Source organism: Pan troglodytes, chromosome 1 (assembly GCF_028858775.2).
Source record: "Pan troglodytes isolate AG18354 chromosome 1, NHGRI_mPanTro3-v2.0_pri, whole genome shotgun sequence".
Taxonomy (NCBI): Eukaryota; Metazoa; Chordata; class Mammalia; order Primates; family Hominidae; genus Pan; species Pan troglodytes.
In genome coordinates, this window is record NC_072398.2 from 17,168,539 (window position 1) to 17,192,554 (window position 24,016).

The following is a 24,016-nucleotide window of genomic DNA, read 5'->3' on the forward strand; positions in this document are numbered from 1 at the left end:
TGTTTTCCTCAGAAGCGCTGAACTATTTTTAATTAGTGGAAAAAGGGCCACCGTGAGGCCCTGGAGCATGGAGCAAGGTTCCACCATATTCCGAAAGAAGGAGAAGCCAGCAGATCAGAGGAGTCCCCTTCCTTCCCTTGGGCAGGTGAAGGAGGCTGACAAGCTGATGACAGTAATTAACTGAGAGAACAAGCAGGAGCCAGCTCACTGAACAGAAGAAACACCTCTCTTAGCCACCTGCCAGCTTGTCCCTGGACTCTGCTTTCTCTCTCAAATTCAGTGGCCAGGGCCAGGCCAGGGGCAGGGTCCTGGTAAGCCTGCGCAGTTCTGTTTCTATTGGTCAAGTTGCATTTGTTTCTTAACTTCTGTAGGCCAGTTGTATTTAAATATCCTAATTATACAATCTAAATAAATACTATGTAGAGCGATGAAATATTAATGAGAGAAAAAGTGCTTGTTTCCATAAAAAGCAAGCTGGAAACCTTGGAAAGATTCAATAACATTTAAGAGAGAGGGGGAGGCTGAGAACTGTTTTGCAAGTGCTCTTAACGTTTCCAGCCCACTTTAAAGACACCAAAAGTGGAAATTGTTAATGATGCATGATAGGTGAGATTTACACAACGAGGGTCATGTGAAAAGCCAATCAGCAGGCTCTACAAACAGAAATCCTTGGTCCTATATCGAATGAATAGCAAATGAGAGGGCATGTTTTCAGCTAGAAACAAAAAGGTTTAAAATACACATGCATCATCTTTTATGACTCTCTGTCTTTTCTGACTTTTTAATTAACCAACCAATTACCAACCCTAGTTGCATCCTGGTTGTTTCTACTGCTCTGCTCTTGGGAAAGATGGCTGGGTTTGCAAAACTTCAAAATGTAGTGAAGATAGAAGTTTTCTTCATGTCCTAGCTCTTTGCTTTCTCCCCAAAGACATTAAACAAAAAGAGCAAAACCAGCTGATGGGTAAGTGAACATTTTTCCCTTGTCAGTTCTTTTCAAAAGTGGGAGAGATATCAAGAGATCACACATTTAGGGATATGCTCCTTGGAGAGTCAAAGTGAGTTTCCAGCGGTCCCAGGGCCAGTAAGTGTCAGAGAAGAGAAAGAATCAGATCTGCACCCATTATGGCTGAAGAGGAAGCACTTTTGCCCAATAGAGACATTTCTAGATATAGAAATCAGTTTAAGACAAGGAGGACAAACATCTTCATTGTGGATCACCTTTTCCAGCTTTTTTCATGTGAAATTGAGTAAAAAGGAATGGAGATACTTATGTTGTGGCTCACAGTATGATACCCCTAAGTGTGACACTTTGGTATGCTGAGTACTTTGAACCAAAGGAGATTGGAAGGCCTCAGAAGCAAGGTCTCTCTGCCTTCTCTTGCCCTCCTCTCTCACATTCCTTTTTCTCCCTGGATGCAAGCCATAGAAACCAGAATTCCTCTTCCTCAAAGCCAGTCTTAGAAACTAGGACTCCTCTCCCTCAAAGCAAACATAAAACCTAGAAAGGTCACTCTCTTCCTTCTCCCTTGAAGACCCTCCATTTAGAGGAGTCCTGCCCCATACCCAAGAGGAATAAATACTATGCAGAGCGTCCAAGAAGAATCTGAACAGACAGGGCTTGCTGGTCCGCTCACCCCCCAGTCTATAACAATTAGATCATACCCATTTTGTCCAACCACATTCCTTCATAGCTGACTATTCTGCATTAAATCTGAGCATAAAAATAGTTTTCCCTGGGTCTTTGGGTCTTCATTTCTGAAGCCTCCTGTGCCATGTAAAACTCTGATTAAATAAATGTGTTATGTTTTTCTCTTGTTAACTTGTTTTTGTTATAGGAGTGTTAGCCCTTAATGATGGCTGAGGAAAGGTATCACACCTTTCCACCCCTAAACTTACAATGCTTTTTGAAGACCTCAATCTGAACAAATGAGGCTACATGGTTGTGTTGTGTCTTATTGCTAATTCCGTTCATTGCAGCTGTGTTCACACACTGGCTACTCACATACTGCACGCGATGACTCAACATTGCCAGGTCCTCTTTTGGCCTCCTTGGTGAGAGCTACTGGCTCAGAAAGGAAGCAGCTGGGATGAGAAGTCTGGGAGAGTGGTACTGTCCAGGGAGCCCATTATGTAGAAAAAGCAGTGGAAACAGAAAGCACCCCGCAGGCTAGGTTGCAGACAGGAAAGAAAAAAATTACGCAGGTATTATGGCCAGAACAGCCCGTACAAAAGAGCCACTTCACAGCGGAGGAAGCCTGGCTCACTGATTTCCCTGGCTCCTGTCTGGCCCCCATTCAATTTCTGTAACATCTATGAACCAGGGCCAACAGCAGCTGATAGTTTCCAGAGTCCTCAGAAAGGCTTGGAGGAGAGCTGTCATGAAACTGGAAAAGAAAAGGGCTCTTACAATTCGAGGAAGTTCATGCTAAGATTGGCACTGAGCCCTGTTGCTGACTTCCTCTGTAACTAAGTCCAAAGCAAATTGCTTCACCTTAATGGGCCCAGCTGTAAAATGGGGGAATGGTGCTCAGCAGCCTGGCAAGGACCGTAGACCCAGGAAGGTGTCAATCAACGACAAAGCCCTTGTGATAACAAAGTATCACCAAAATGCACATCACCACGTTGGCCAGATAAGCACGGAAAAGGCTTTGAAAACTCATCTTCCTGTGGACCTCTATAAGAAGTCAGTAATTTTTCATGGAAGATTTGGGTCAAAAAGAAATTGACTGCCTTCAGGGCATCAAGCTTCAGTAGAGAAACCAGTATAGGATGGTCAGACCCAGCAGGGAGTTCTAAAGCAAAACCAACCCAGAGCTGCAAAGCGAATAGACATTTTAGCCACAGGATAAATGCAAAGTACCCAGACTTCAGTGGCTCCCGGAAAACACAGGCAGGAAAACAAAAGCACCGTCCTAATGAGACCCTTGTTATCATTTCCCTGTACCTTCTGTAGTCTAAAATCCTGGACCCGAATACAAACGGGAGTTTTCCTTCGTTAAACCTTTCTCTGACTGGGTATCTTCCACTAACTCATTGCTCATGTCTACTTCTTGACAAAAAGTGAGTATATTATACATGTAAAGGAAAATTTAAAAATCTCAAGCACCCCCAAACTCCTTATGCAAAAGGGAAAGTTAAGCCTGGAGACTGAGTCATACAAACAAATAGCTGTTGCTAGCATTATGCATACAAAAAGCATTTTAGAGATGCTTGTGACTGCCAGAAAGAGTGATAGAAACAAAAGTTAACACAAATTAGCCTCTACTATGTATGCGTCTCTCACTTCGTGATGCATCCTTTTATTTAAATCTTCATCACAGCTTCATGAGATAGTTTTCATTATCCTCTTATGTCGTGGTGGTGTTTTTCTTAACAGATGTGGAGATGCGGCCTGTAAGAGGCCTGAGGATCACGGCAGACTCAGACTCAAGCCTTGTGCTCTTTCCAGCAGGCCAAACTGCGTTTTGATAGTCCTGAGACAAAAGCACTGACTCAAACATCTATAGCCCAGTTTTTAAATAGGTAGACATTTAAAAAAACTTTTTAAAATAATTGTTATAAAGTCATACACAGTAAAATTCACTCTTTCTGAAGTAAAGTTATGGATTTAGACATACACACAGTCACGTAACTACCACCACAATCAAGAGAGAGAATACTTCTATCATCCGCCCCCAACTTTCACGCACCAAATTCCTTCCTGTTGCTCTTGTAATGAGTCCCTTCCCCTTTCCTGGCAACAATTTATCTGTTTTCTGGCCCCATAATTTTGCCGTTCTCAGAAAACATTGTCTTAAAATCCATGGCACTCATGAATTCAAAGAACGGCTGCCCTCTCTGTGAAAATAAATCCAGCACTGCGATACAGGAACAGGGAAATGATACTGAAAGCCAGCAAAAGCTATAAGGTCCCCTCTAAAGCACCCACTCACCCCTAAGAAAGCAACAAATAAATATAGGACACCCTCAGCATTTCAGTTGGTGGAGAGGATCTGGGAGGCTTTCTGGGGGACCCCTGGAGCACCCAACCAGCAGCCACCACAGGACCTAGGATAAGGCTCCACTCTTTTTTCATCCTTGACCCCAAGCTTCCTATTTTTCAACAAATATAGCTCTGTGTTCTTATAGCCAGATAGTGAAATTGACAGGTGCTTATAATGCTATGCAGGAAAACGAATCCTCCTATGCCTGGGAAAGTCTGTCCCCAGAGAACCTGGAGAGCTCAGGGCTCAGTGGGCAGGGCAGAGAAGGAGGGAGAAAGGGAGGGAGAGAGTGATGGGGTTCAGAATACACTACCCCAAAATATGGCACCTTGGCATTTGAGGAACAGCAGAAGCAGGAAAGTCTCTCTGACCTTCTGCAGCCATTCTTTCCTGAAGCAGGCCATAAATAATTCTCTGACCTTCCTCTAAAGTAGATTATAACACCCTCATCTTTAAAGTGTACAACCTATACCCAAAGGAAAGGAGTATCCTTATCTCTGAAGACACAGGGATGCAGCAAAGAATCCGAGCAAACAGGCCTTGCTAAGCTCCCCCCAGTTTATTGCCATTAAATCATACTCCTTTTGTCCAATTATACTTCTCCACATCTGTCTGCTATTCTTCAAACTTAAGCATAAAAATACGCTGGTTTCTGTTGCTTTGGGTCTTCATTTTTGCAGGCTCCTGTGTCATGTAAATTTTATATTAAGCACATTTGTACATTTTTCTCTTGTTACTCTGTCTGTATAGGTGCCTCAGCTGAGAACCTTTAGATGGGTAAAGGAAAGATATTCATTTTTCTCCCCTACAGGAGAAAGGGATCTCTGCTGAATCAGTCCTGGCCTCCAGCAGAATCAATGACCCAGGGACTCCATCACATACCTGGCATGGCTTCTGACTGCCCCACACCAAGCTCCTCCTGGTAGCTCACTTTGGAAAGCCAGACACACCTTCAAAGACTCATTCCCAGAGCCTGCACTTTCTTCCACCCAGGAATAAACCCTTGCTTAGGTGGCACTTCCCTCCACCCCAGAATATTCTTTCAAGCCATCCACTTGCAGCAGGTGGTAACTTTTCAACACCTCTACCCAGAGCATTGGAGACCAGGCTTTGCTGGAGGATTCCACCTGCAGCATCTGGGTTAACAAACGAGTTCAGATGTCTATAAATTAACGTAGAGCCTATGACTGGGCCAGCAAGGATGCAGAGTGACAGTGGTTGCTTTCTTATAAGACCATGGAATCCAAATATAGGATCAAGGATCGATTTTCTAAGCAGTCCAGAGGCAGTGACTAAGAACACAAATGTCTGCTCTCTGAAGGCCATGGTCCTGCAGATGGGATGTGAGACTGGCAGGGCTGGCCTGGGGAGGTGGCAATTTCCCCACCCACCAGTGGTGAGTCCTGGCAAAGACCCAGGGAGGAAGCACAGCTAACATCTAACATCAACCATGAGACTTGAAAGCCATGTGTCAAGTTCCTCCAGCCTCTCCATGCTATTTCCTTTCCACACTCACAACACCTGGGAACCTGGGCCAACAAAGAGCTCTGAAGACTCAGGTCATGGCACTGAAATCAGGAAAAACTTCCTAGGGCCTTTTTATGGAAAAGACTCTTGTTAGGGTGGGAGGAGGAAAGTGAGGAGTGGAAGGGGAAGGGAGAGAGGAAAGAGGGGAGAGAAAAAGAAAGTTAAATAAAACCATATTTTAATTTGTAATACATATATCTCAGGCCAAACTTTAGTTGTGTTTATGAAAGAAGAACATTATAAACATTCATTATGATCTGGTTTTGGTAAAAACAATGAATGGGATAAATACATATATTTGAATGTTTCATTCAAATAAATAATAATATATTGTAATATATAGATTCTAAATATATAATTAAACATCATATATGATATATAATATATAATGTATAGTATATATGTTAAATATCATGTATGGCATATATAAGCTATAGTGAATATAATAACTATATTATATATGACATATATAATGTATGCTATATATGGTAATTCTATATTAGACTGCATATTCTAATTCTAGCCACTAAATTAGAATGAAAATGGAACTAAATATGCCAAAAATTGGGTTTTTTTGCTCTTCTATATTTCAAACTTCTACAAAAATTCTACTTTATTTTGTAATCATATTCAAGAGTTATTGAAACTTTTAAAAGTTTATATGCTCAATGGGAAGCCCTCCCAATATTTATTATTCCCATTTGGAGCATGGTCCCAAAGCACCCCTTAGAATAAGGGTCCCCTCTGGAGCCATGTGGAAAGGACAGACCTCTTTCTGTTCGCCTCCAGCACAGTGCAGAGAGGGGATGAGGTGAGCCTTGCATTCTTCCAATGCCTTCAAAGGGGTCTTCCTTTTATCCTCGGAGTGGAGCCTGGGGGGAATAGGAGGAGCAGCTATACAGACAGCTCCCTCTAAGTCATCCATCTGCCTCTCATCTTCTACAGACAGGCTTCCCCTGGCTTCCTGGAGTTGTAGGCTCTGGATAAGCAATCGACAAGCTTCCAAGTCAGCTTCCCACACTTTCCCAAGCAGTGGACACTTGCAGCTGAGACAGAGAGGAAACAAAGGCACAAAAATGAACTCAGTGATGTTTCATCATACCAAGTCGATAGCTTGTCTACCTGGCTAAAAGTCAGCTGGTCATCTTATACTTGATGACTTAATTTCACAGTGATAAATTATTTCAACTAGAAGATTCATCAGAGGGACCAAATTTGCACACCATCAAGTCACCATGAAATGTGCTGGTCCTTAGCTGCTTGGTCTGCAAAGGCATCCAAAATCCTATGTATCTTTCCAGACTCAGCAGCCCAATACAACACAGTTTCTGCTCATATATGTGTTTCCAGCCCTACTGACTTGCTTTGAATCCTCAGACCTGTCCAACTCTTCCAGGCTAGATCATCTCTCTCTGTCCATTCCCCACCAACACACATATAACCAGGCCTTCATCTGACTAAATCATATTATCTTCAGAACTCGGCTTAAATAACCTTTTTGGGAGAAACATTCCCTGCCTTCCAACTGGAAAATATGATGGATCTCTTAGCATTTTTTACTTTTATTTCAGAGTATTTATGACAATTCTAATTATTTATGTGATTATTGTTTTCTTTTCCCTGAGGGCAGGGCTTGTAACTATGTTGTTCTCCACTCTACTGCTAGACTCTATTGTATTAGTCTGTTTTCATTCTGCTAAAAAAGAACTGCCCAAGACTCGTTAATTTACAAAGGAAAGAGGTTTAATTGACTCACAGTTCGTGGCTGGGGAGGCCTCAAGAAACTGACAATCATGGCAGAAGGTGAAGGGGAAGCAAGGCACCTTCTTCACATGGTGGCAGGAAGGAGAAGTGCAGAACGCAGGGGGAAAGAGCCCTTTATAAAGCCACCAGATCTCATGAGAACTCACTATCCTGGGAACAGCACTGGGGAAACTGCCCCCATGATTCAATTACCTACACCTGGTCTCTCCCTTAACATTTGGGGATTATGGGGATTACAATTCAAGATGAAATTTGGGTGGGGACACAAAGCCTAACCATATCATTTCACCCCAGCCCCTCTCAAATCTCAAGTCCCTTTCAAATTTCAAAACCAATCATGCTTTTCCAACAGTACCCCAAAGTTTTAATCCATTCCAGCATTAGCCCAAAATTCCAAGTCCAAAGTCTAATCTGAGACAAAGTAAGTCTCTTCCACCTAGGAGCCTGTAAAATCAAAAGCAAGTTAGTTACTTCCAAGATACATTAGGGGTACAGGCATTGGATAAATGCTCCATCCCAAATGGGAGAAACTGGCCAAAACAAAGGGGCTACAGGCCCAATGCAACTCCAAATTCCAGCTGGGCAGTCAAATCTTGAAGATCTGAAATGATCTCCTCTGACTCCATGTCTCAGAACCAGGTCATGCTGATGCAAGAGATGGGTTCCTATGGTCTTGGACAGCTCCACCCCTATGGCTTTGCAGGGTACAGTCCCCCTCCTGGCTGCTTTCACGGGCTAGCATTGAGTGTCTGCAGCTTTTCCAGGTGCATGGTGCAAGCTATCAGTGGATCTACCATTCTGGGGTCTGGAGGTTGGTGGCCCTCTTCTCACAGCTCCACTAGGCAGTGCCCCAGTGGGGACTCGGTGTGGGGGCTCTGACCCCACATTTCCCTTCCACACTGCTCTAGCAGAGGTTCTCCATGAGTGCTCCACCCCTGCAGCAAACTTCTGCCTGGAAATCCAGGCGTTTCCATACATCCTCTGAAATCTAGGCAGAGGTTCCCAAACCTCAATTCTTGACTTCTGTGTACTCACAGGTCCAACACCACATGTAAGCCTCCAAGGCTTGGGGCTTGCACCCTCTGAAGCAACAGCGTGAGCTGTACGTTGGCCCCTTTTAGCCATGTGTGGGACACAGGGCGCCAAGTCCTGAGACTGCACAAAGCTGCAAGGCCCTGGGCACAGCCTACAAAACCATATTTTCCTCCTAGGTCTCCAGGACTGTAATGGGAGGGGCTGCCATGAAGACCTCTGACATGCCCTAGAGACATTTTCTCCATTGTCTTGGGGATTAACATTTGGCTGCTTGTTACTTATGCAAATTTCTGCAGCCAGCTTGAATTTTTCCTCAGAAAATGGAATTTTCTTTTCTATTGTATCATCAGGCTGTGAATTTTCTAAAATGTTATGCCCTGCTTCCCTTTTAAACATAAGTTCCAATTACAAATCATCTCTTCATGAATGCATAAAAATGCACTGCTTTAAGAGCACCCAAGTCTCGTCTTGAATGCTTTGCTGCTTAGACATTTCTTCCACTAGATACCCTAAATCACCTCTCTCAAGTTCAAAGTTCCCGAGGTCTCTAGGGCTGGGGCAAAATGCTGCCCATATCTTTGCTAAAACATAACAAGAGTCCCCTTTGCTCCAGTTCCCAACAAGTTCCTCCTCTCCATCTGATACCACCTCAGCCTGGACTTCATTATCCATATCACTGTCAGCATTTTGGTCAAAGCCATTCAACAAGTCTCTAGGAAGTTACAAACTTTCCCACATCTTCCTGTCTTCTTCTGAGCCCTCCAAACAGTTCCAACCTCTGCCTGTTACCCGGTTCCAAGTCTCTTTCACATTTTTGGGTCTTTATGGCATCTTCAACATGGATCATGAACTCAAATATATAGCATGCCCAGCACGCAATGTAAATGTGTGGAGCAGGGAAGGGATGATATAAACCATGACAACTAATATTCAGCCTCAGTGGTAGAAGATAATAGAAAGGAGTTACTGTGGCTAGTTGGGAGTACATATCCCTGTATATGGAGCACATCAACAACTCATCAGCTCAGGCACACTGAAACTATGAGGAATGTAAATTCAATGTTGACAAAATTTTGACTTTTTTTTGGAAAACCAAAAATAAGGAATTTTCAATGAAAATATATATTTTCACCCATCCAGACAGCTTCATGCTAGATATTTTCTACAGACCTATCTTCCATTTAATGACCCTTCCTTCTACTGTCTCGAATCTGCTGTTCAATCCACTATTGTGTTCTAAGTTTCCGTTATTTTTAATTTGATTTTCTTTTATATATTCCAGTTCTCTGTCAAAATTCTCCATCATGTTCCCTATTTTCTTGGACATATTAATTAACATTCTCTCAAAGCCCATGTCCATAAATGATGAGATCAGAAGGATAAAGAAGGAATTAGGCAGAAGTAATATTAGAAGAGATTATCAGCTAAGAATATCATGTATTGACAAAGAACATCAAACCACACATTTAGGAAACACTACAACTCAAAATAGGAAAAGATCAAAGAAAACACATACCTAGGCCCATCATAATGAAACTTCTAAACATCAAAGACAGAACAAAACTCTTAAAAGCAGTGAGAGAAAAGAAAGGCACATTAACTTCAAAGGAACAAAAATATGGATGACAGAAGTGGTGAAAGCTAGGAGACAATAAAACATCTTTAAAATGCTGAAAGAAATTAACTGGCAATCTAGAACTATGCAATTATTTGAATTTTCTTCAAAAATAAAAGTAAAATAGGCTAGGCATGGTGGCTCATAATGTGAGAGGCATAATGGGACTTCTCTGTACAAGAAGTATTTTATTTCTTGATGGTGATGATTCCATGAGTGAAAAATCATCAAGCAGTACATTCATGATGTATTTTATGTCTATGCCAATATAAAATAACAAAAAGAGAAAGAAAATATAATAAGAAAAGGGGGAAAGGAGGAAGGGAGGAGGGAGGGAGGGAAGGAAGGAAGGAAGGAGGGAGGGAGGGAAGGAAGGAAGGAGGGAGGGAGAGAGGGAAGGAAGGAAGGAGGGAGGGAGGGAGTGAGGGAGGGAGAGAGGGAAGGAAGAAAGGAAAGAAGGAAGGAAGGAAAGAAGGGAAGAAGGATGGAAGGAAGGGAAGAAGGAAGGAAAGAAGGAAGGGAAGAAGGAAGTAAGGAAGGAAAGGAAGAAGGATGGAAGGAAGGGAAGAAGGAAGGAAGGAAAGGAAGAAGGATGGAAGGAAGAGAAGAAGGAAGGAAGGAAAGAAGGAAGGAAGGAAGGGAGGGAGGGAAAGAGGGAGGGAGGGAGGGAGAGATGGAGCGAGGGAGGGAGGGAATAGATTTTCTGAGCGATGCACTGGAGCAGGAGTGCAGGAATGGGGTCTGGTCCATACTAGAAACAACAGTCCTTAGTTGGGGGCACTTTGGTATTTTTCATTTTCCTAATTTTAGCCAATCTAATAGGTAAAAGGTGGGATCTCGTTTGAAGTTGCATTTCTCCACTAGAATCATTTCATAGCCACTCAGATTTTCTTCTGTGAATTATCTTTTCATATTCATTGCCTATTTGCTTCTTTCTCGGGTTCCCTATCCTTTTCCCAAGGGTTTTGTTGAAGGAGACATTTTATTACCACTTCAGTATCTTTAACTTTTACACTCTATTCAAGTTTTCCATTTATTCTTCTGCCATTTTAATATTTTATATCCTTTATATAAATTAATCCTTTTTTAATGAATTTCAAATGTATTGTTACATGTTTGTTCATATTTTTAAAAAGTATTTAAAAAATTACTTGTTTGTAGATCTCCTTTTCAGTATGTGTTTTACTTACTCTTTTTCTGATTTATCTTATTCAGTCTTATCAAAGGTTTGCTATCTTATTACTCCTTTCAAAGAACTAATTTTTCCTTTGTTAATCTTCATATTGATCTTTGTTCACTATTTCATTGATTTGTTCTTATCTTATATTTCCATTTTCCCCATTTCTTTGGATTTATTATCTTACTTTTTATTAGCTTCTGTAAACACTTAACTCATTTGTTTTCTTTTTAATATTTTCCTCTTTTGAAATTTTAATGTTATAATAAGCATATTTAAAGCTCTTAATTTTTGTCTGAGTAATATTTTAACCATGCCCAATATATGTTTATTTAAATTTTTAATTATTAAATATTTTAAATATACAGAAAAATATGGAAAATAATTTAACAAACACTTGTGGGCCTATCACAAAATCTATCAATTTGAAATATTTTTCTGTAATTGCATTATATATATTTTTAGAATTTACAGCATTGTTGTCCAGCAGATTTGACAGACAGCCTTTTCATTATCTTTCCTAATGGTTCCCTTGTTAATTCAAGGGCTGTATAGTGATATGTTTTTTCGTTTCTAAATAGAATAAATTTTTTTCACCTCCCTTTTTGTTAGATTAATATCTAATTTTATTGCATACTGGTTGAGAATTAACTCTATAAAATTATCTGAGGGTTCTCCTATCACCTAGTACTTCATTGATTTTTGTAAATTTTCCATATATGTCCAAAAAGAATGAGCATTGTGTTCACTGAATGGAAAGTGAAGGCATATTATGTTATTAAAATCTTTATATATTTGTTTTTCTTGTTGTTTGCTTCATCTATGAGTTTCTGAAATGAGTGTTTTAAATTTCCAACTATAATTCTTGATTCTTCTATTTCCTCCCATAGTTTTATTGGTTGTTTTATGAGTCTCAGATTATGATGTTAGATACCTAGGGGTTCCAATCATTAAATTTTCTAACTGCTTCTTTTCTGTATGTGACAATTTTCATTGTTGATGATATTTTAGCCTTAAAGTCTAAATTGTCTGATACTAAAATTGTTATTCCAACACTCTTTTAATTCAAATTTACCCAGCTTATCTTTGTACCATTCTATGTTTTCAGTCTATTTGCATATTTTTAAAATGACTCCAACACAAAACATTTGCTGAATTGTATAAAACCCATTCTAAGATTTTATCTTTGGATTGCTGGTTTTAACCCATGTACTCTCATTACTGTGTAATTATTGGTGTTTTCTCATTGATTTTAGCCAAGTCTTTCAATTAAAAAAATTCCCTTCTTTTTTTCTATTTTTCTTTTTCTTTTTATTAAATTCACATACAATTGTAAGAAAGAGTATAGAGAGATCTCATGTACCTTTACCCAGTTCTTCATAATGGTAACACTTTGCAAAACAGTAGTGCAATATCTTGCCAGAGTATTGACATTGATAAAATCCACTGATCTTTGTCAGAGTTCCCCTTGTGTGTGTGTTTTCATAGTTTTATATGATTTTATCACTTGTGTAAGTTCAGGTACCCCTTACCACATTCAAGATACAGAACAATTCAATTATCACATGAATCTCCATGTTCCCTTTTATAACCACACCTGCCTACGTCCCATGCCTCCCCCTCCCTAGTCCCTGGAGACCACTAAGTCTGTTACTACTTTTTAAAATGTTGTCATTTCAAAAATGTTGTATAAACAGAATCATAAAGTAGATACCTTCAGGGATTGGCTTGTGTGTGTGTGTGTGTGTGCTCAGCATAATTCCCTGGAGATTCGTGTATCAATTGTTTATTCCTTTTTAACTGCTGAGTAGTATTCCATGCTAGGTATGTACCACAGTGTGTTTAACCATTCACCCACAGAAAGACATCTCGGATACTCCTAGTGTGGGGATATTATGAATAAAAGATGCTATGAACATCTGTGCATAGGTGTTTGTGTGAAATTAAATTTTCATTTTTCTGAAATAATTGTCCAACAGCACAATTGCTGGGTTGTATCATAGTTACATGTTTAGTTTTGTAAGAAACTGCCAAACTGTTTTTCAGAGTGGCCAACCATTTGCATTCTTATCAAAAATGCATGAGTGATCTTGTTTCTCTGCATCCTCACCAATATTTGGTGTTATAATATTTTTTTGTTTTTGCCATTCTGAGAGGTGTGTAATGTTATCTCATTGCAGCTTCAATTTCCATTACCCTCATTTCTAATGATGTTGACTATCTTTTCACGTGCTTCTTTGCCATCCATATAGCCTCTTCAGTGAGGTGTATTTTATGTCTTTTGCTTCTTTTCTACTCAATATTTTTTAGTGTTGGGTTTTGAGACTTTGTACATTGTACATACTAATACTTTGTCAGATATATATGGTTACAAACATGTCTCCCAGTCACTAGTTTGTCTTTTCATCTTCTTCACATGAATCTTTACAGAGCAAAAGGTTTTACTTCAAAGAGGTTCAGTTTATCAATGTTTCCTTTTACTTGATTGTGCTTCTAGTGTCGAGTCTTAGAAATCTTTGCCTTGCCTTAGGTCTCAAAGACTGACTCCTTTTTTTTTCCTAAAAGTTTTATAGTTTTATATTTTACAATTAGGTCCTTGATCCATTTTAAGTTAATTTTTGCATGAAGTATGAGACTTAGTTTGAGTTCATCTTTTTCCCTATGAATGTTCAATAGCTCCAGCTCCATTTGTTAAAAATTCTATTGTTCCTTCATTGAATTACTTTTATACCTTTGCCAAAAATCATTTGAGCATATTTTTATGGACCTATTTTTAGGGTTTCATCTCAATTTATTTATAACATGTTGGATTATATCTCTTTGTATATTTTGCATAATAATTGCTCTGTGTATTACAATATGCTAGTGGCATCACCATCAACTGGCACCAATATTTTACTACTTTAAGTATGCAAATAAACCTCCCTTCCATTTCAATCTCTACCTTCTGCACTTTAAAATATTATTGCCTGGCGTGGTGGCTCACGTCTGTAATCCCAGCACTTTGGGAGGGTGAGGCAGGTGGATCACCTGAGGTCAGGAGTTGGAGACCAGCCTGACCAATATGGTGAAACCCCGTCTCTACTAAAAATGCAAAAATTAGCTGGACACCGTGGCACATGCTTGTAGTTCCAGCTACTCAGGAGGCTGAGACAGGAGAATCACTTGAACCTGGGAATTGGAGGTTGTGGTGAACCAAGATCACGCCACTGCACTCCAGCCTGGGTGACAGAGTGAGACTCTGTCTCAAAAATAAAATAAAATAAAATACTATTGTCTTAAGTATCAGATGACATTAAAATTTTTGTCTCAATCACCATAATACAATACATAAAACACATGAGGTAAAGGATATTCTACTGTGTTTCTACTCTTTTTATTCTATATTCCTTTCTGTACCTTCCAGAGAATTTCGTCTAGCTAATCTTTAATCTGCTAACAACAAATACACGGTAGTTTTCTTCATCTGGGAATATATTTATTTCCTTTTCATTCTTAAAGGATAATTTCGCTGGATGTAGGATTGTAGGTTGACAGTTCTTTTCTATTATCATTTGATAATTGTGCCACTTCTTTCTGGCTTCCATAGTTTCAGATGATAAATTCACTGTTATTGAAATTTTGTTTCCCTATAGGTAGTAAATCTCTCTGGGTGTTCTCAAGGATTTTTCCCTGTCTTTAGTTTTCAGAAATTCAATTCTTATGTGTCTTAGTGTGGATTTATTTTTATTTATTCTCCTGGGGATTTGTGTAGCTTCTTGAATCTGTAGGATTATGCCTTTCACCAAATTCGGGGAGCTATTAGCCATTGTTTCTTCAAATATTCTTTAGCCTCACTCTTCTTTTCTCCTTTTAGAATCCAGTGATATAAATGGTGGATCTTTTGCTATGTCCCACAGAGCCCAGAGGCTCTGTTCATTTTTTTCAGTCCATTGTTTCTTGTTCAGATTGGGTAAATTCTATTAATCTGTTCTCAATTTCACTGAATCTATTCTCCATCACCTTCACTCTACAATTGAGCCTATGCAGTGAGATTTTTATTTCCGTTTTTGTATTTTTAGTTCTATAATTTACATTTGGTTTTTTAAAAAATTTCTATATCTTTGCTGACCTTTTCTAATTTTTACATTTGTTGTAATAGTTTAATGAAGCATTTTCATGATGACCATACACAATTCTTGTCACATAATTCCAACATCTGATTCATCTCCCCGCTGGTATCAGTTGATTCTCTTTCCTCATCCAAGCTGTGATATCCTTGGTTTTTGTTATGATGAATGGTTCTTAATTATATCTTGGGCACATGGGTCATTATGTTAAAAAACGTTGAATTCCATTTAATTTTTTTATTTTATGAGGGAATTCTGTTTAGCTTTATCATGCAGGTCCCGTCCTACTTTTCTATATGTGGTTCCAATGGAATTTTTATTTTTGAAGCCATTGCAGTGTGGTTCCTTTCGTTTGTTTGCCTTTGAGTTTTGTTTTGGAGTTGGTTGTTTTGTTGTTGTTGTTGTTGTTGTTGTTGTTGTTGTTTTTCTGCTTGATTCATCTGGCTCTAGGAGAACTTCCACTGGTCCCTGATGGTGCTAGCTGAAGGGGCAGAAGGCAGAAGGGGCCTCCCCCCAGCTCAGGTAACTGAATGTCTCTTGGTGCGGGTGTAAAGTCTCAGACTCTGGAGGACAAGAAGACTTCCCTGGCTGGGTACCAACTGTGGCAGAATTCCCCTTGCCCCTGGTGGGGCAGGGAGGGGAGAGGAGAACACTTCCCAGGCTGGGCATCTGTTGTGGCAGGGTCCCTCTTGCCAGGGGCTCCTGGCTAACCAGGTGTCTCTGGGAGGGGAAGGGAGTTGGAGGCCAGGAGGGAAGGAGAGCTCTCCCCTGGCTGCTTATTGTTAGCAGGGCTCCAAATCCAGGGCAGGAATAAACCTAGCTGAGCTGTCTTTGGTTGCTTGGTTGGAGGTCAGGAAATCCAGGTCTAGGTCATCTTTTTTCATGAAGTAGGTATGTAGGAAGCCCTGAAGCTATGTTTTCCCTCTAGTCCTGCAGTCCCAAGGCAGATTTCTGTCCTCTCACGGTCTTTCAGAGTTCTCATTTGATTAGCTCTTGCAGTATTTTCAGGATTTAGAATTGCATTTAGTGGGAAGAAGCAGAGAGAAATGGTCCATGCCTTTTTTCCCAGACCAGGAATCCTCCCTTACTTTTTAAACATTTTATTTTTTTTCTCTTTTCCTACTTTCCATTGGGTGGATCAAATCTTCTTCTATTGGTCTAAAAATTATACATTATATTTTTGTCTTCTGGTAGTTTCCTTTGTATCTGTAAGATCATATTTATGTTTTTCCATATAAATTTGCTGAGCTTTTCAATTTCTACGTCTTCCTCGCAAACAGGAAGAAAAGTGCTTTAATATATTTTCACCTCACTCTCATTCTACCCCATCCCACCTCTGAAGCAATAAATTGATATATATATTTTGAGGCTATATTTTAGTTCCAGATTTTTATTAAGATATATTTTTGTTGTTTGTTCTATTTGTAAGTTCTGTATGTCATCAACAGTAAAAAATTTGCTAAGCTTTATTTGCATACTCTGTGACACCGCTCATACCGTCCTCCTAGACTTTTCATCTTCTTGAAATACTTCCTCTAAGAATATTCCCAAGAAGCTTGTGCATGATAAATCTTTTAAGTATTTCCAGGTCTCATAGTCCCATTTAAATAATGGTTTTATTTAATATTCTTGGTTCCACATTTTGAAAATATTACTTGACAGCCTCTTGTATTATGTGTTCTATTGAGAAGTCTGAGGTCGATCTAGTTCTCATCCTTTAATAATTGACCTGCTCTTAGAATGTTCTCTCTATCATTGTTTTACATAAATGTTATTACAACCTATTGAGGTATGCCCATCACCTTTTTTTCTATCCTGTTTTGCACTCTACTAAGCCCATCGGTCGGAGGTTTTATACCTTTTCCTTTTTCTGGGCGGTTCTCAATCTTTCTCTCATATGTTTCCTTCCATTTTTCTATTGATTGTTTTCCTTCCTTCTGGGATTCTTTTTATATGAATGTTGATCTTCATATTGCTATTCTTCATATTGCTTCACTTATCTTTTAAGTTTTCCCTCTCTCTGACTATTGCTGATGTCCTCTGAGAATTTCTGAGATCTTCTGGCTCGCCAATTGGTTTTTCAGCTGAATCCATTTGGCATTCAATGCATTTACTGAAACTTAGAATAATTAAACTTTGCATTCTTTGATTTTCCATTTGACTCCTTTTTAGGGCTTCATGTTTTATGTCATGTTTCCAACATCCTTCCTTATCTTTGGGGAATATTTGATATGTGTGTTGAACACCTTGTATGTCTACTTCAATAACCATGCTTCATCAGGTTTTAGCCATTCCATTTATTACCGTTCTTTTTTAACAGTTGTCCTCCAAAGCAGTCTTGTTTATTTTCCAAATGAGTTCTTATTTCCTTAGGCATATTTACTACTTAGGCTGGTCTTGGGTCTTTGGAGAAGTGGATACTGCCAAGGCCCTAACTTGTGCAGGTCCCAGTGGGTTCAGGTGGTAGGAGGGTGCAGGGAAAAGAGCCTCTGGGGGAATCATCTGTGCTCCCAGAAATATAGTCTCCCTCAGTTGTAATTACCAACCCCTTGGGGAACAGGGAGGATGGAGATGCTGAAATCCTGGCCATCTGCTTGACCCCCTCCCAGGCAGTGCTCCTCTGCTACTGCTTGTCTAGCCTCAAAACCCCGAGCCTCACTGCCAGCAGGGGTTTGTTTCTTGAAGCACCTAGGTAGGATTGGCCTTCCTCAGCAATGTGAAGGAGGAAGAAAAGGTCATGTCTGAAAAGCCCCCTCCACGCTGTCATCTGTTTTCTCCCCACACGTGGGCCAAATCACCTTCAGTTACCTGAGGAGTTCTCTGTTATTTTTTATTATGAACTTGACAGATCCATCAACATTTCTCTGGCTTCTATGGTGTGAGCGAGGCTGGATTCAAAGGAAAGAGCCAGCAGCCTAGCTTATAACTTTCCTAAGAAAGGTTTACTGCTTCTGTAAATAATTTTCTGCAGTATAATGACTGGAATACTGTAACTTTGTGTCTATTTGCTATTTGATGGGACAGAGTATGTGTACCCTGAGTGAGGGTAGTCCCCAAACTTCTCTTAGAATGCACATGTCAAAGTTTGGAAGCCAGTTTGAGGGGATGCTATACTGAGTGCTGAGGAAAATATGTAGTGGTAAAATTACAGTGTAATTTCATAATACATAATAATTTCATCAAGCTTTAGATTTTTAAGATACCTGCTTATTGATCTGTTTGTGCTAAAGAGAGTAGTGGTTGATTTTGAAGTCTTGAGAAGCTTTGCTATTTCTGCCCAGGGAAAACAATTAGGTCATTAGTAATAATTATTGAAGAGAATGACTCACAGCTACCTGAATTGTGCAAGATCTTTGGTGATGTTTTCACAACCAGTAATGAGGCAGCTAGCAGATACAATTTCAGTGTTTGGGGGTAAGTTCTTGAGAACAGAATTGATATTCACCATTCCTGTGATTCCTGCCAGTTGGAAGTAAAATGGGGTCTAGGAGATCATCTGAGTGTGGCTTGAATCCTCCTGAGACCCAGGCATGTTAGTGTTTTTCTATAGGGTTTTCTATGGGGAATGGTGCTCTGGGAGAGGGTAGGCAGTGAGTTTGTAGGTTTCTATCCATTTTAGGAGAGTAAATACTGAGTTCTGACACAGATGCCTAGAGTTTCAGCTCTTATAACCAAACTCTCTTTCCTGATTTATTAATATGTTCACTTAAAGGGCATTAGTATTTTACTCCATTTCTTGGAAGCTTTGAAAATAACCAGGTCCTTAAAACCATAAAAACCCTAGAAGAAAACCTAGGCATTACCATTCAGGACATAGGCATGGGCAAGGACTTCATGTCTAAAACACCAAAAGCAATGGCAACAAAAGCCAAAATTGACAAATGGGATCTAATTAAACTAAAGAGCTTCTGCACAGCAAAAGAAGCTACCATCAGAGTGAACAGGCAACCTACAAAATGGGAGAAAATTTTCGCAACCTACTCATCTGACAAATGGCTAATATACAGAATCTACAATGAACTCAAACAAATTTACAAGAAAAAAACAAACAACCCCATCAAAAAGTGGGCGAAGAATATGAACAGACACTTCTCAAAAGAAGACATTTATGCAGCCAAAAGACACAAGAAAAAATGCTCACCATCACTGGCCAGCAGAGAAATGCAAATCAAAACCACAATGAGATACCATCTCACACCAGTTAGAATGGCAATCATTAAAAAGTCAGGGAACAACAGGTGCTGGAGAAGATATGGAGAAATAGGAACACTTTTACACTGTTGGTGGGACTGTAAACTAGTTCAACCATTGTGGAAGTCAGTGTGGCGATTCCTCAGGGATCTAGAACTGGAAATACCATTTGACCCAGCCATCCCATTACTGGGTATATACCCAAAGGACTATAAATCATGCTGCTATAAAGACACATGCACACGTATGTTTATTGCGGCACTATTCACAATAGCAAAGACTTGGAACCAACCCAAATGTCCAACAATGATAGACTGGATTAAGAAAATGTGGCACATATACACCATGGAATACTATGCAGCCATAAAAAATGATGAGTTCATGTCCTTTGTAGGGACATGGATGAAATTGGAAATCACCATTCTCAGTAAACTATCGCAAGGACAAAAAACCAAACACGATATGTTCTCACTCATAGGTGGGAACTGAACAATGAGAACACATGGACACAGGAAGGGGAACATCACACTCTGGGGACTGTTGTGGGGTGGGGGTAGGGGGGAGGGATAGCATTAGGAGATATACCTAATGCTAAATGACGAGTTAATGGGTGCAGAACACCAGCATGGCACATGTATACATATGTAACTAACCTGTACATTGTGCACATGTACCCTAAAACTTAAAGTATAATAATAATAAAATAAAATAAATAAATAAAAGAAAAAAAAGAAAATAACCAGGTCTTTTTATATGATGGTGTAAAATATCTGATATGTGAATGGCCAATAGTACTAAATTTTCCACTGCAAACTGATGAAGGTAGAATAGTCCTCATGTGTCTGTAGGCATGTTATTCCCTGGGCAACTTAACCTCCAATTCAGAAAAAAAAAATGTTGTTATTAGACATGTTTAAATTTTATTCCTTTGTCTTCTATTTTCCAAGAAAGAAAAAGTAACACTATTTCCACCGAACTTTTGGAAATTTTAGTCTTCTTCTCCAATGCCATTTCATAATACGAAAGGAAGAAATGTAATATAAGAAAGAGTATTTAATGAGGAACATGTAGAGGTCATTGTTGGTTGAAACTACCCTCTCTTTCCTGTCTTGCCCTTCCTAATAGAATTTAGTTTATATTCAGGTCTCCCTTGGAACACAATGGATAGCAACCCCTCCCTGGATTCTTAGTTAGAATGTGATGAGATTAAGGCAATTAACTGATGACAATCCCCTTCATAGTTATAGGAAATATAAATTAGGTAAAACCATTCTTTCCAAAACTCAACCTGCCAGACAACAAGGGACATTTTGCAGAAAGGCAGTGCAGCTACTCATCATCATCCTCATCATCCTCATCATCCTCATCCCCATCCCCACTCCCACCACCACCATCATCACCATTGTTAATAATTTTTGGTCAGGTGCTGTTCTAAGGGTTGTACATATATTACTTCATTTAGTCTTCAAGACAACCTCATGAGGTAACATGGTATTGCTACATTGCAGTGTTTTAAAAACATAACCTTTACTCTTTTGACATTCCTATAATAAAGAGCTGGTGTCTATATCCTCCTCTCTTGAATCTGGGCTGACCTTGGTGCCTTCCTTGGAGTAATCAATGGAACAGAGAGGGAGTAATGCCATCTAACTTCCAAGGCAAGGTAGGGAAAGGCCCTGTAGCTTCCACCTGGTTCTTCTGGGACACTTGCTCTGGGACAAGCCAGCTGTCATGCAAGGAGTCTATCTAGCCCAAGACTGTCATGCTGGAGGGACTACATGCCTGGTCAGTGGCCCCCTCTGGGATCCCAGCTGACAGCTGTTGCCATTGCCAGCCACACCAGTGAGCCATTGTGCACGTTCAGCCCTGGTGCAGCCCCGTGCAGAGAAATGCCCAGGCAAGACCTTCCCAAATTTATGACTCACCAAACTGTGAGCAAAGTACAAGGACTGTTTTAGGCAGGTCTCTATTTCACAGGTGAAGAAACTAAGATATAATCAGAAATCAAAGATCTATTCTCATCATTAGTGTAACATACTTCCCTTTCCTGTTGTGGATAAGCCAACCAGCCTCAGATTTTAAAGTGCTTTCCAACTTTGCAGCCTATTTAAAATTCGAATAACAATTTATTTTCCTGTATCACTCCGTAGTATACCAGGGTGAAGAGAGAAAGAGAACACCACCAGCAATAATTAAATTGATAATTATATGAAGCAAGAATTGAAGTTTTAAGACACAGAATCAAAGTTATCAGGGCTCCCCATCAAACAAGCCCTTCTTCTTAATTTCTCCATTTTTTTTCATGGTTTCCTTATACCTGCCATCATCCTGGCCTGTTTGTTTTCTGTGGCCCCTTGAGAGCAGGGATCCTGTCTCATGCCAACTCCTCAACTCCTCTAGTCCAAGCGCCCAGAGCAGTGCTGACATAAAGCAAGAACTCAATGCATGTTAAGAGAGTGAACCAAATGAAGGCTAGAAATCTTGGTCATTTTTAAACTTGTTATTTTCCTCAGCCCCAGTACCCTCTTATAGATTATAAACTGAGAATATTGTTCAGGTCTGCTTTTCCCCATTTCCAGTACTACTCCAAATTAAGCATTTTATTTCTTTACTCCAGGAAAACTACAATTAGTGATGGGCCTTTCTGCCTTCAAATATTTCATACTTCCAATCTATCCCATCTATTTTTGCTCCAAAAATGTGAATGCCTCTTATTCCTTTTCAAATGGAGAGCAAAATTCTCAGAGGCCTTTCCCAAGATGCCCTCAGCCCTACTCTGGACTCATTCATTGCACCCCTGTGAGTTCTCCACACACCCGCAAAGTGGACCTCTCACTCTTCCCAGAACAAATGCACAGGTTTCTAATTACAGATGCATACTTCTTATGCCCTTTCTCCAAAATCCACACCCATTGAAATCCAACCATCTCATCAAGGCCCATCTCAAGGCTCATGTCACTTTAATATAAAATTCTTCCCTGACCTCACAACCATATGTGATGTCCTTTCTCTGAACCACATGGCATTCTGTAGTACTCTCAAGAGAGTTGTTACATTCTGCCTTGATCTCTGGGTTTTGTCTACAGACGCCTTCTTCTACTGTATGTAATTAATCAGGTTTGGGAATATTTCATATTCATTTTTTAAAACCCTATGAAGCCTATAGACTAGCAAGATGTCATCCACTATAAGAACTCAATAACTAATGAACTGAATGAACACTCAGGGAAGCTACATTCAAAGGACTCCTACAATGAGAAGCACAAAAAAATTAAGTTTAAAAATATCCATTCTAGTAAAGATTAATAGGGTAAAATCCTTTTTTGTAAGTGATCCCAATGGATTCGCTGCATTAGAAACTAAAATCTCAGGGTAAGTCTCAACATGCCACTCTATTTGGCCAGTCTAGTATTGGCTTCTAAGCTGCCCAATAGCTAAATGAAAATTTTTACATTATTTGACTGACTCGAAGTGGGGAAAAACTTTCTAAGCAAACACAAACCTGAAATCCAAAAGCGAAAAACAGTGACAAATTTAGACACATATCAATTTAAACTCTTATGTGGCAAACATGCCATAAATGAAAGTCAAAATACAAATGACATATTAGAAAAAAAATATTTCTAACATGTTGCATGGTCTATGAGTTAGATTTATTAACCAGCAAAGAGTTTTGAAAGTCAAGAAGTAAAAAAGCAAATATCCCAAAAGAAAATAAGCAAAAAAGGCAGAGGAAGAAAAAAAACCAGCCAATCAATATGTGATTTGCCTCCAATATAAAGATGCACAGATTCAGAGACAAAGGTCTGGGAGTTGTATAGTTTGCTGTTTTAAAGGTGAGGGATACGTCAGCTGCCTTTTTTAGGAAAGTAATTCAGCAATATTGGTCAAAATTTAAAATGCACATGTCCTTTGCACTAGCTATTCCTCTTCTAGGCATTTACTCTACAGGAATATTCAGACAAGGTAAAAGAGACATATAAAAAAGGATGATCATTGCAGCATGAGAAATAACTGGAAACAACCAAATGGAGAAAATTGGAACCAGCTACACTTATTGTTACATATCATACAGCCATTTTTACCTCTTAAAGTTGAAAGACCTCCAAGAAAAATTAAGCAAAAAAGGCAAGGCACAGAACAAAATTCTGTTATGATTCCATTTGAATTTTCTAAAACTAACTAAAGGACATATATGTCCATACATGAGGGAGATATTTCTGGAAGGATGCACTTAAAACTGCTAACAGCTTCCTCAGGGTTGGAGGACAGCAAAGGGGCTTTTCCTTTACATTTTACCCCTTTCTGTTGTGTTTTTGTTGATGTTCAAATAAACCACACACACCCTACAATAATAATAAAAAAGTAACATACTTTGTCCACTTATTTTTCCTTTTGTAATTCTGCCAAAGCATGCACAGTCCTTAACTTTGGTGCTAAACATTCCCCCTTTGCATAGATATCCCTGTGATGGTTTGTGGGGCCCCCCGTTTTGATCAGTGCAAGCTCAACGTCAGGGAGAAGGGCTTCCTAGTAAGTGCCCTTCAGAAGTACAAGAGCTCCATTGAGTCTTGAGAACTATAGGATAAATGGAAACACATGCCACACTAAG

At 39.6% G+C, this 24,016-nt stretch overlaps 1 protein-coding gene across 3 annotated transcripts in view; it reads right to left on the reverse strand.

The window, feature by feature from the left end:
- DISC1 (DISC1 scaffold protein) overlaps positions 1 to 24,016 on the reverse strand; it is a 414,923-nt gene that overhangs the window by 26,014 nt on the left and 364,893 nt on the right. For 2 of the 3 annotated variants that reach the window (XM_001151459.7, XM_054660130.2), the window contains exon 11: positions 6,283 to 6,559. In XM_001151459.7, the coding sequence (XP_001151459.4) occupies positions 6,283 to 6,559 (277 nt within the window). Of the gene's footprint in view, positions 1 to 5,674; positions 6,560 to 24,016 lie in introns of those variants that run through there. The other variant, XM_009441659.4, reaches the window with a different exon arrangement.